General features: G+C 30.2%; 1 protein-coding gene across 4 annotated transcripts in view; it reads right to left on the bottom strand.

The window, feature by feature from the left end:
- LOC126749156 (forkhead box protein P1-like) overlaps positions 1–14,330 on the bottom strand; it is a 218,989-nt gene that overhangs the window by 90,644 nt on the left and 114,015 nt on the right. For all 4 annotated transcript variants that reach the window (XM_050458826.1, XM_050458828.1, XM_050458827.1 and 1 more), the window contains exon 3: positions 3,924–4,046. In XM_050458826.1, coding sequence (XP_050314783.1) covers positions 3,924–4,034 — 111 coding nt within the window. In that variant the 5' untranslated portion in view covers positions 4,035–4,046. The remainder of the gene's footprint in view (positions 1–3,923; positions 4,047–14,330) is intronic.

Raw genomic sequence — 14,330 nt, 5'->3', positions numbered from 1 at the left:
TTTGATAATTTTAAAGCCAAGATTGTACCTTTTTAAACTTGACAGTTAATGCATATTTAGAATTAATGTTTGCACCACACAAACTAAATTAACATACTTGTAGCAAGCAGCAATATCCAAAACCACCAAATATTTTCGAATTATAAAACATTAGATAATAAAGGAAATAGAACGCTAAAATAGTGCTAGGTCAAGCTTTGAAGCAATAATTTGACGAAATAGCTATTTATCCAATTATTTTCGTAATCCTGAATCTAAATATTACTTGATTAATCATTAGATTTTTAGAAGATATCTAATGAATTGGAAATTTCTGCATTAAATTGGTATTTTTATAAAAAACAAGCATATTATCTTCAGCTATGAAACATTACATAGCAGATTTATATAATTGTTTATTCTTCTTCTTCTTCCTCAACTACAATGGACTCGCGTCGTATTTCGACGGCCGCCCAATCTTGTTGTTTATTATGGACCTCCAGTTCAACGTGGGTTCCGAACCACGAGTATTTTGTTTTTGTAAGACAAACACAAACAACCATGCCCATGCCAGGATTCGAACCTGAGACCACATGATCGCATCGTGAACACTATGCCCACGGTGCTACCAGGTTTGGCTAATTGTTTATTCACAAAATTAAATTGTTTAACTATCTGCGGGGTTGGCTATGTGAAAACTGGTCTTCAGATGTAGAAATCAAATGACGTATAGAAAAAGCGAAAAGCTCATTCAAAAGATTCAAAAACGCCTTTAAGCACGGTGAGCTCAGTGAATGGGCTGGAAGCATTTATAATGTGGTAATCGAAGAATCTTGAAATGGACAGCCGGAAAAATCAACGAGGACGTTTTACGAAAATAGGAAGAGAACGCGTATTGCTGGGCATGATAAAATGTAGGACAGCATACCTGAGACATGTTTTACGCATCGAAAAGTACCATTTGCCAACTACTAATAGAAGGAAAAATTAAGAGAATAATGGATTTAGACGGAAAGAGGATATCGTTGCTCCATCAAATATTGGACGAAAATAGGAGCTATCGGAGAATTAATTCACACCATCAGACACAAAATAATGGTGAGAAATGATCGCAACTCTCCATTACTAGATCCAGCGGAAGGAGAAGAAGAAGATTCACGAAATGACTGAGTGATCTGCCGATCTTCTTAAAAGTATAATTTCTCTTTACCAGTAACAAAGGATAATTTTTGCATTTTTGCATCATGATTAATATATCCTGGGTGTAGCTACTCTTTTTAAAATGTATTGAATCTAAACTGATATTTCTAAGCACCTCAGTACTAAAATCATTATAGAAAGGAAAGGGTTTAAGCGACTATGTCTTTACTTAAAGCAAAAAATCAGCTCAGTTCTACTGTAGCGTGTTTGTGACTTCATTTCCACCTTGACACTGTTGCAGAATTAAATAAAAAATTAATATATTTTGTATTGTATGATGAAAGTGGTTATCTGAATATATAATCATAAATAGTAAAAGAGGGAAAGCCGAAAAGCTGCTAAAATATGATAAAAAAAATGGGCGGAACACAATCACGCCCGCGGAATCCTACAAAGTAATTCCGGTAATTACTCGATATATTTTAGAAACGGAACGTGTCGTCGATAAATTCCCTCTAAACTTCGCTACCCTCGTGGCAGCGCTCCTCCCCGCGCTCTTCTACCACCTCCTGCTAAAGCCGGCTTTTATCTTCGCTAATCCACTTTGAATTGGAAGTAAGCAAATAATTTTGAACACGTTGCATTTTTGACCCTTTCTGTTTTCTTTTGTTGGGACGCCGTTTTTTTCATTTTGCCAAAGAAGTATTAACGCTTCCTGTGACAGCGACGATAAATGTCAGATTAAAAGATACCGGGACTTTTTTGCTTTGGCATGATATTCGGGGGACTTAGCCGCTTAAGTTTGCAGGTTGCCGTCTGCTTTTTAACACTTTTTATTTTGTTCTGCTGAACTGGTAATTTTCTTTTCCCATTAATCAGGTATAATTAATAGGAGGTGATTTTCTCAAAATAGATACGTTCAAAACTTATTACAAATATGCCCCTAAAAATCATAACTGAAACTGAAAAGTGAATGAAAAATATGTGATTTTCCTATATATAATTTAAAAATACGTTAAAAGCAAGCAACATCACGACAAAGTTGAGTTAAAAATTAAAAATACAATTCTTAAATTATTATAAGACTGTCGAGGCTTTTAAAGTTTAAACAAAATCTTTTTCCACGAATCTACTCATTATTCCATGAAAATATTTCATTTCAACGTAAGTAAGAAAATAGAAAAGGAAATTCGAGAGGCGAGGCAGGCGACTACACCTAAAGCAAGTAGTAGTAGAAGTAGCAGCAGTAGCAGACGGGATGCGAGGCGAGAATCAAGACCAATTTCTAAAAGATAAATAAGTCAAGCGGCGTGTGAAATTATGTCGAAGTTTGAGACGACTTAAGACTGGGTGCCATTCGTGAACTCCGGTCTTTAGCCTTTTGTTAGTGAAACAGATTTATATTCTAAAGGAGCTGCCAACGGAGAAAATCCTTACGAATTGGAAAAAACGAATATTAAGTTTTTGCGACTTTATATACGTAGTCCCTCCATTATCAATCTTCGATTTCTAAGAGTAACAATGTAGATTTTAATTGCATGCAAAAAGCTTTTTTATAAGAATTTTAAATAAAATAGATACTGTGATTTTTTATAGAATTGATTTTAAGTAAATCGCATTCACTTCAAGGAGGCCTAAATATCAAATATCGTACTTAAAAATGTTATGAAAAAACTCAATTTTTGTAGCTAAAGATTCATTTATAAGTTGATAAGTTATAAAAAACGGAAATTGAGGACGTCTCTAAGAATCGAGGTTCACTTCTTTAAGATAAGATCAACAATAAAGAGAACACATACATTAAAGATAACAAAAATCATAAAAAAGATAATACAAAACAATTCGTTTCAAGCAACTAAAAATAATGATGAATGGAAGGAAACATGAAATATTAAAATTGATAAAGGAAGACAACAACGTATAAGCTATAGTAAAAATAATACTGATGTAAATATTAAACTACGAGTGTTCATGTACCTATGGTAGGGATATAGGACAAGTAACAGATACATAAAAGTGAGGAAATATAGAATGAAGGCCCCGAGAAACACAGACAGACCTGAAACCCATGACACTGATCAAAATGTTAAATAGATATGCCAGAAGTATGGTTTTTCTTTATAAAACTATTGAGTGAAACGGTTGATCAAACTTAAAAACAATTCCATATTAAACAACCATTCCAACATGTAAGATTGCTCTTTTTAGAGTTAAAGTGGTACAGATTCCTTATTAATATATATATTTTTTAAATATTAGTAATTCCTTGGCCCTAGGTATATAAAAAAGAGATCAAATAAACCGAAATTCAAAACATTAAGCATCTTTTAGTGATCTTAAAGGCGATATGATCAGATTTAGATATAATTTATAAAATTACTTAGAATTTGTTTTTTGAAAACTCGTTTTGGTAAGTAGGTTCATACATATCTTATTTACAATATTGTCAATATATTGCAAAACGTACTAATGATATAAAAGCCATACCATAAAAAGAAAATAAAATTTGCTAACTAAATAAATAACATTCTATCAATTTATAATTTTTTATTAGAAACGTTTTATCCTATTTTTCTACTAGTTTAGCGTAAAGGGACGTTTTTCAATCGTTGTCACACCTAAAGATAATAAATTTTATGGTCGACTTTTTACTGAGGGTAATCGATATTCATCTGAGGCGTTCCAGGCCCTTTTCGGCTATTTGCACCATGTGTTGTTTCGCAAGAGTTTTAGTGTGAAACTTTTTTTCTTTAGACGCACAGCGGAAATAATAATATTTGAATTATTTTTAACTTATAATTTACCTGTTCGACATCATCTTGATGGACACTGTCATTTGGAGTGGTTGAAGCAGATGGCCTTTGCGATGTAGAAAGGTTAATAGCACCATCCCCGTCTATCATGTCCTGATCCATAGTTCCATCGTCCTAAAATAAATGAAAATACTTGCACTATAATATTGAAAAATATTATATTAAAGGTATGTTGGTTGATATAAGTAATCTAATAATAATATATTATATAAACTAAAACATTTAAATTTACTGAAAAGACTTTTTTAGATAGAATTTTTTTTGATTTTATGGATTTAGCATTTTCGCACATCTGAGGCTAAACACTTTCAGCTTACTTTGACATAAATTGGAACTTCTTTAACATTTCATATTTTAGCTTTAAAATACATACGTGTAGGTGATCTGTTGACACTTAGGATAGCTTATACTCTTTTCGACAAAATCAAGAATATTAAGATATTAAAAACCAACCTTAGGTTTTAGGCGATTTAGAAATGTGTCATTATAATACAGAAATCTGTCAACTTTAAATTACAAGTCGGAGATGCGGACTGCATATAAATAATTAGTGAAATATTACCTCTAGAAGAAGCTTCCTAACTATATACTAATTATAAGTATCAACCACAACTCAGTGACACCAATAACTACTGAAAACTACAATACTGATACTCAATAATGAAATACAACAACAATAACATGAGCTGTTAGGAGAGGCGAACAGTTCTACGAGTGCAGAGTGTAGTTTTAAAGTCCGTATACTTCCGTTATATTCTTGTACCATTATCAATTTGATTTAATTTCAAATTACTTGTCAATTCATAATTCTTTGAATAATTTATCTTTTAAGGCCTGAATACCTTAATTTGAGTTTTAGAGGGTAACTATTAGACACCACGGTATAGAAGTAAAAAGAGAACACACTATTTGTTTAAATTATTTACCTTTTCAGATCGACGAAATTTAGATGGGCGATTTTAACCGATTATGGAATGAAGTTTTTCCTTTTTCAATAATTACATCAAGAATTTTTCAAGATATATTTTTTCCTACTAATAAAAATAATTTTTTTCGTCTGCCGCTTATGTTCGACATACAGGAAAAATATTTTCAAATATTTGTTTAAATATTGATAAAAATCAGTTATTGAAGGCTTAGTTAATATAGGAAAAAATAAGAAACAATAAATTTAAGTATATTAATAATAAATTTTTCCTTAAAAAATATTTCTAGTATGTATCAGTAATAGTATTGATAATAAATACATACTGAGAGATGAAAATATACATTTGTTTTGTAGGAACATCCTAATAAAGTGCCTCAGAAATGTTCATGATGTAAAAATGTACTCTTACTAATATGTTTTTAATATCACAAGTCTTACTATAAAATGTTCTTTCTATTTTTCCAGTATGTTAGGAACAAATTCAATACTGCCTCGTTATTTGGATATACTGTCTATTAATTAAATCTTAATATCTTCTATCTAGTCTATCTATCTATATTAAATAAAGTTTAGAAGTTAGGTTACCCATGAAGTTCTTTTGTTACGGTTGTCGTTTAAATAATGTAATACGAGTTATGTGAATCGATATAAATTGTAAAATCTTTATTGCTTTGGATGCCTGCATGTATTATTCTAGTGTCGTTGATGTAGATTATATGTAAATATGATATTCCATAAATTTATAATTAAAGGTATATCTCTATTTTATTCAATAAATTTAATTTTATTGTATGACACATTACGGAATAAATAATTTCAAAACGCAAAATAAAAAAGCTTTCACAGTTATGGTTAGAGAAAAATTCAGACCTTTGCCTGAAATATAAAATACCCCATTTATATATTTATCCAATATTTAGGAAAAAGAATATCGGAAAGCTAATTAAATATAGAGAAAAATGTTAAACAAATCAGTCCTCCAAAAAATCAGACCTAAAATTATCTCTAAATTGTTTTTTAACAGTTCCTATCGATTTATTTAAAGTAAAGTAAGTAATTAAAAGGTCGAAAAAGAATAAGGATATTAATATAAAAAAATGAGATTCGCACTTATTAGTACCCTCATAGTATTTAATAAATCTGATGTTTGTTATTGTTTATTCTGACTTTTACGTCATAGTGGTAATGAAATTAAACAATAATATTTACCGCAAAATTGTATTAGTATTCCAATAACTAAAGGGTTTCAAGAATAAAAATTCACCAATTTTACCAATTTACCAATAAATAAACTAATAATTATTTAAAAATAATATCCAAATCGAGAAAAATATAGTTCACAAAGTCAACTGCAATATGAATCCACATAAATAACAAAACAACTTAAATATAATTTAAGGCAAACAGGGGAGACATATCTACTGCTACTTGACTCTCAGGGGTAGCAGCTTTCGTTAGTTATGCCCCATAAAATAATTACACCATTACGCCTTTATTTGTGCAGTTCAGTCGCCGAAAAAATATAATAATCGCATTTATTTTTCCTGGAATAATTTTTTATGTGCGGCACTGCAGTCGTTCAAATAAACAAGGGTAGGTTTATTAAAGTTTTAGAATCCTATACTAAGAGCTTTTATCCTAAATAAAGAAAACGGTCACCCTCTATTCGGAATTAATTTGTTATTTAGGTAAACAGACAATCGATGCCATTTAAGTTGAGATTCTTAAAAGCGTTCTATTTATTTATGTTTGTTTAAATATGATTTTGTAATGCCCTTTAGAGAAATCAAGGCTTCGGGTAGGAAAATGCAATAATTCAAATGGCCCACTATAGGCGTCATTTATTTGATTACGACTGTTCTTTTTTTGCGTCTATTTCCACTGACAGCGATAAAGTGACCATAGGACCATCGACACTTATTTACAATTTCAAATGCGTATAAGAGCCACGTGGACAGAACCGGACTTTGAATTGATTTTTTTGCCGTTCATTAGAAAAAAATTATATTTTTCTTTGTGTTCTTTTTTAAAGTAGACTAAATAAAAATTACTAGAGGAATAATTTCTCAAATTTTGCGTTAAACTTCTGGGATTCATTTTTCATTTTAAATTAAAAAATGGATAAAGTAGATATTATTTCCAAATGCTTTATATTTAGAAATCACATGTCAAGAACATCTTTTTGGTTATATTATAAATGCCATTGCACATGATAATTCATTACTCCAAGAAGTTGTGTTGACTCTGATAATACATCACTATATTCAAATTTAGTGGGCTGTTTAAATAAAACTAATATCTCTGAACTATAACAGAGCATTATTGTGAAAATTGATATCTCAGTGATACCATTGATTATTTTGGTCAGGTGAACGTGGTGCACACAGGTCAATATGTTTTTTCAAAGGCCTTCGATCGAATAAGTCACGTGATTTTGCTAAAAAAAATATGCTCTTTCCGTTTTAGCAAACCACTTGTCCTGTTATTTAAATCTTATCTTACATCAAGGCTTCAATTTGTATCCATGTAAGTTTCATATCAGAATCATACACGGCTTCATCTGGTGTGCCCCCAGGGTCAGATGAAGCTAGGGGAATCTAGGTCCACTACTGTTCTTGTTTTTATTAACAATCTCTCTAGTGCTCTTGGATGTTATAACTTACTGTTTGCTGATGACCTAAAGCTCTATGTAAGGATTAATAGGATGAACGATTGCGCCTTTATACAAAAGTAAATTAGTATTCTGCACAATTGATATGATAAAAATAAACTAGAACTAATAACCTCTAAAGGTAAAGTCATAACATAGCTGTATTTTTTTGACTATTCCATTTTGTTTATTAGTTTTCGAGGATATCAAACTGCTGGTATATAGCAACAAAAATAATATTTTATTTATGATCATTAGTATTTGCCAAAACGTTGGCAATAAAAGAAAACAGTTTTAAAGAGCTTGTATTTTAATTGACCCCTTATCCAACTTAAGCCATAAAAGCTAACATTATCATATTGGTCTTGAATTATTGAATCATACTGAAAATATAACTGACTTACGTGTTACCTTTGATTGTCAACCAAGGTTCGTCTGCTAGAAGAGTTTTCGGGGTTGATAATAAGCAATTATAAGCTATTTGATAGTGTTGCATCGGCAAAAGGCACTGAATTATTCTTAAATTCGTTCAAAACTTGGGTATTGTTGTTTAAGTTAGTATCCTATCTATCACGTTTAAGTTACTGCACTGGAGAGTGTTCAAATGAGATTCCAAAATGTTTGTATCTTAACCAGTGTCTATCCAGAGGGGTTTAATACTGCTATCACTATTTAGTATTTCATCACTAAAATTTAAAAGAATCCTTATCTCTCTAAACGTCTTGTATAAAATAGTTCATAACCTTGTTGATTCCTTTTATCAATTTTCGAACATCACTCGAAAACGATTAGAGGAAATTTTTTAGTATCAGACAATACGAACTCATATTGGTAAAAAATCTCCTATTTACTTGATCACAACGAACTTTAACTACATTTCTGTTTTCTGTGATATATATACTTCTACTTCTTAAATAATGGCTGCAATTTCCAAGTTTAATACGTTATTTAATACGTTAGTTGGTGTGCCGACCAGTTTTTGCATTTATCTTTTTATTTCTTGGTGCATGTGTTGTAACTCAGGCTTTAACAGCCTGCTAGATATATACAGCCTTTTATAATAATAATAATAATAATAATAATAAATGTTATAATTTAAATTCATTAAATACTCAAATAAAGAACAATATATATATAATTGAAATAAATATTAAATAGCTAAATATAAAAAATTGCCAAAAATAAAATAAATAATTAAAGGCCTAAATTACGGGTTGAAGGTTAAATGTAAAAGATATTTCTTAAACTTTGATTTAAATGACTTCTGATCTAAAGTTGACAATTCAGTTGGTAGGTTATTGTAGAGTTTAATGGCACTGTATGTAAAAGAACGTTGAAACATTGCAGTCGAATGACGAGGAAGTGTCATCCTCTCTGGAAATCGGATCACTCTTATGTGAACGTTTAAACTAGGAACAAATTTATTCCGTAAAGTGGAGGGAACAGAGGGGTTTAATAAAACTTTAAATAAAAAATTACCTAAGTGTAACTCTCTGCGCCTGTCCATCCTCAACCAGTTAAGCTCTTTAAATGTGTGTGAAATGTGATCGTATTTTCGTAATCCAAATATTAGTCGTGAGCAAGCATTTTGAACTTTCTGAATACGATTTTTATCTGCAATGTCTAAGCAAGGACCATAAATAAAATTACAGTAGTTGAAGTTGGACAGGACCAGAGACTCACAAAGCATTTTTCTCAAATGAAAACTAAGAACCTGACGACTATTATATAAAATTTTCAACGATAAAAATGATTTCTGAATTAACAATTTAACATATTCACGAAACCTCAACTCAGTATGCAGGACAATGCCTAAATTTTTTGCACGATCCATCTTGGGAAGTGGAACATCATTTAATAAGATATTTAAATTATTTTTAAGAAAATCTTTATTAGGTCCAAAAATCTTAACATTTGATTTAAGAGGGTTAAGTTTTAGATTATGGCAAGAAGAAAGCTGGTTAAGTAAATTCAGGTCATGGTTTATTAAAGAAGATGCATGCAAATAATCCTGATGATTGAAGTGAAGATAAACCTGGGTATCATCGGCAAAAGCTCTCAGTTTACAGTACTTTAATGATTTAAGTATATCTGAGGTGTAGATTATGAATAATAATGGTCCCAGGATTGACCCTTGAGGTACGCCTGATAAAATTCTAGCTTCTTCGGAAAAAGAATTATTTGAAAATATTTTTTGAAATCTGTTATGAAGATATGATTTAATCAACATTACCGAACCATCCAGAACTCCATAAAATTTCAGTTTCGCCAATAAAAGTTCGTGATTGATCGTGTCAAACGCTTTCGAAAAGTCTAACAGAATCAAAGTAGTAGGCAACTTTTTATCTATTGACGTTAATATGTATATGTATTTAGTATTAATATTAATATGTCAATATTTTAAAACAATAAAATGATTTATTATTATTATTATTATGTTAATTTTAGGTGGTAACAATATGTTAGTATGTTTAATAGTATTATTATTATTATTGTTATTTTGTTAAGCTCTGCATTAAAAAAAGCTCAGCTATGGAAAAAACCATTTTATTTCTTATCAATAGAATAGTCTAATTTGAAAAATTCAATTTCCGAAAGAAAAAAAATCGTCAAAACGCTTCAAAAATCAAGCAATATATCCGACGCCTAAAGTAGTTATTTCAGCAAAATTAAGTTTAAATGTTATGCAAAAGAAGGTTTAGAAATACGAAAAGATAATTAGGTATTTCCGTAGCGGCAACGTGGCAAAGCCTTGATGGGGAAGAAACCTCGTAATTGCAAATAGCGTTGCAACCCCATTGACGACTCTCCATGAATGTAAATGGTGCGATCCGAGATCTTTTCATTGCTCTTTTTTCTTTAATTTATGTTTTTATACTTTTTATTTGTTAGAGAGTCTCCCAAACCCCAACCGCGCGGTTCTGGCCGACCCATTCGATTTGTTCCCCACTTCTTTCAATAGGTCTGTGCCACAAATCAGCAATACTTCATTTACAGGCGCACTTGCCTTTCTAATTTATTTCTCTCGATTAAAATTCAGCTCATTTTCCTTTTCCTCACTTGCAACTACTGAATGTATAAAATTACTTGCTAGTCCCTTTAACTTTTAGTATTTTCATTTTATTTTTGCCACAGTACAATTTTAGAGTGGTAGTTAATTATTTTTAAAAAGTACCTTATACTTCTATTTTAGAACAATAAAACAAAGTTTTTAATTTGAATTAGACGTAAGAAAAATTGCCAAAATAATTTTAACTTGTGCATATATCGTAGACCAAATTAAAATACATTAACAATTTATATCAATAAATAATTGAACAAAAAATAAATTTAATTTCAAGTTTAGTTTCGACACTTTTTAGTTCATTTTGCATATGGTTATTATGATCTTATTTAGAATTGGAAGAAAAACATCGATAACTATAATATACAAAATAGTAATTAATTCAAGATATGAAGTGAAATGTGTGGAGGATAAAACTTGTTCTTGAATTGATAAAACTAGAGAGAATTATTTGGGTCTTTAGGTAGGAGAAGAAGTAAGCAGAAGAAAATAGGTGGATTCTAACATTATAAAAAAATTCCATATTCTATACAGCGCTTGCGCAAGACTTTAACGCGTTTTTTCTTTGTAATTTTAAATTATATACAAAAAAAAGTCAAGTAAAACTTTTTCATTAAAAAAAATAAAAAAGTCAAAAACTTTAATAAAAAACAAAACATATTTCCAGATCCATAACAAAAGCTAATATACCACCTCAGCAAAAAAGCCGAAAGCGAAAATAAAATCTTGGGCAGAGCGGGAGAAAAATTTCGTAGAACCGATCGTGTGTAATATAAACTGCTAGACTTTTTCCTCAAGGAAACCCCGAAACGTATTATCATAAATAATAAGAATATAAGAAAATAAAAGCAGTTTTTTATGTTTCGGCACATTTCGGGGACCCTAACGCCTCGTGCCGGTCGTTAGATACATTCGGCATCAATTCTTCTCGCTTCTCGAGTGTTTTTATCCCCCTTTTAGTTTTCCTCCCCTAACCTCCTCATACTTATACGAATTGCTACATATTCCAATTCGAATGTCCAGTAGTCATTAACACAGATCCGTATTTAAAAATTATTACGCTGTATTAAGATTTCACTCAAAACATTAAAGTCAGAGTATAAAATTTTAACACCACATCAGTACAAGATATATTTTTGGTAAAACCCTACGGATTTCGAGAGTGGATTTGAAATCAACTTTATCGCAGTCTTTACAATTGGGTTTTTATCAGTCGATAGGATAAGCTTTTGCAGCGGCTTAATGCTCAGGAGTGGGGGAGACTGGAGAAGGGAAACTGGCACAAGAAAGCATGGAAAACAAATAGGCGATCGTTGGTATATTTTCCCGAATAAAATTAGCACGATACTCTTTGAAAGGTTTTGGGACTTTAAGGTACAACAAATGAAACGAATATAAGAACTTATATATTTTTTTGTTCAATAATAATATTGATTTACAACTTCTTTTTTCAAGATAATAATTACATGAAACAATATTAAAAAGTTGAGTTACACCTCTGTAAATGTATATCTTATTTATTCAGATTTTATTACTAAAATTGAAACAGTTTTAGATAAATGTACACCTATAATGAAAATTAATCCTGAAAAGACTCTGTAAATGAATCGAGATGTTAAACAGCTACAACAAACAAGAGACAAGGCTTACAAAACATTCTCTATAACAAAACAACAAGCAGATAGGGAAAACTATAAAAAATATAAAAATGAAGTTGTACCTCTCACACTCGAGTGAAATGAAACACATTGTTTATGGTTTAAAAATAAAGACTCGCAAGTGATGACTGTTAAAAAATGTTAAACTCGTAAAACAACTATTCAGGGTGATTGGATATACACTTAAAAACTAGTGTTATAATCCGATTCCCAAAGTGAATAAACCAACTGTTCCTTCCGACGTTAGGCCTATAAATCTCCTACCAACTGTATATCAGATTTTAGAAACTAGTATTTGTAATCAGTTAAGAGAATATATTCATAAACATTATCTGTTGTTTGAAGGACAATCAATGACTCAGTGAATCTCTCTTGTGAATCAGCAATCCAGTGTGTCTGTGCAAATAGAATGAAATGATGAAATAACTATTGGTGTATTTGTGGATGTTAAGCATACATTCGAAAGTAATGATCGTAAAACTCTTTAAAAAAAAGTACTTTGTGGAATGTTGATTATGCTTTAAGTTGGATAATTACCTGACGGATAGGTTTCAAAGGACAAAAATAGAACCTAGAGTGTCTCAAAAAAATAAGTTTACTGTTTATACCCCAAGAAAGTGTTTTGGGACCCCTATTATTTATTGTCTATATAAACGACCTGAATAGGATATTAAAGAATTGTTTTATATACTTATTTGCAGAGGATAGCTTCATATCCGTCTCTGGAAAATATTATCGAGAAACTATAAATTTATTAAATAGAGAGCTTAATGTGTTGTATGATGTTGGCTATGTAAAAATAGATTAAAACTTAATTCTTGAAAGATGTAATGTATGGTAGCTAGTAGGTTCAGCGATAAATTGTAAATATTTTTTTGATTTAGGATTATCATTATTTATAAATGGCTCCCCTATAGAGCTTGTTTGTTGAAATGAAATATTTGGGTGTGATCTTCGACCCACAGTTAAACATTTCAATACATGTAAATTATTTGTGTAAAAAAATAGGGAAAGAAGTAGAATATCATATTCTTTCTAGGTGGTCCAAAATGTTAATTTATAAAACTGATTTATTATTTACTGCTTACTGACATTATTGATTTCTTGCAACAGAGAAGAAGTAGATAAACTACAAATATAGCAAAAGAAAAATAATGCGTGTATTATTGAATTGTAATAAATATATGCCGATTAAAGACATGTTAAATTCTTTAAATTGGCTAAATGTTAAGCAAGACATAAAAAAGGCAAATCTTTCTATGTTATATTGAAAATAATTTAATGCCAGAGTATCTGAATGTTTATCTAAAAAGAAGACTGCAGTTGCATAATTATACCATTCGATCTAAAGAAAGCTTTAATATGGAACAGAAAAGAATATCAGCATTACAACACTTTTTGTTTTACGAAAGACTTTGCCTTTTTAATAAATTGCCCGGTGTAGTAAAAACTGTTGGCCTGTTTGTTTATTTTCTTCGCAATCAAAATTTATATTTTTTGTTACTTAGAGATACGTGCCGAAGAGCTAAATGAAAACTATTTTCATTGTTTATTTTCAATATAGAGTAGTTAGAGTCCTGACTAAACTCTGAAATACAAGTCTAAGGGACCAACTATAAGCTGTATCTACACTTTCACCTACTTAGTAAGGATAACATTTCTTTTTTGTTTTTCCGAGGTTTGAAAATTTAATTGTTTTAATGAAACCAAAAAAAAAAATCACCACATTTTAGATATTAGTAATACTTACTTCTTAGTATACTGACTTATTAATTTATTTTTAAGTCAGTGTAAGAATATTGTATACAGCATATGACAAATCCTTTAATTTCCTATTTCCTTTAACAATTCTATAGGTTTTAGATTTTGATTTATTTTATTTTTGTTTGTTCCAGGAGATATTTTGAATAATTTGACTCTCTATTTGGATTTGCTGAGTAAATTTTATTTTTATAAAAAATAGACAAATGTATAGAAAAAAATACAATAACAATTTAAAAAAAATATATAATTGGCATTTCAGTTTTTAGGAATTAAGAATTTATATACCTAGTTTCTATAAAAATTAGTGAAACAACAGAAGAGGCAGGAGGATTTT

The sequence above is a fragment of the Anthonomus grandis genome, chromosome 22, assembly GCF_022605725.1.
Source record: "Anthonomus grandis grandis chromosome 22, icAntGran1.3, whole genome shotgun sequence".
In the NCBI taxonomy this organism is placed as follows: domain Eukaryota; kingdom Metazoa; phylum Arthropoda; class Insecta; order Coleoptera; family Curculionidae; genus Anthonomus; species Anthonomus grandis.
Note: the sequence above shows the minus strand (reverse complement) of the source record. Positions and strands in the feature narration are given on the sequence as shown.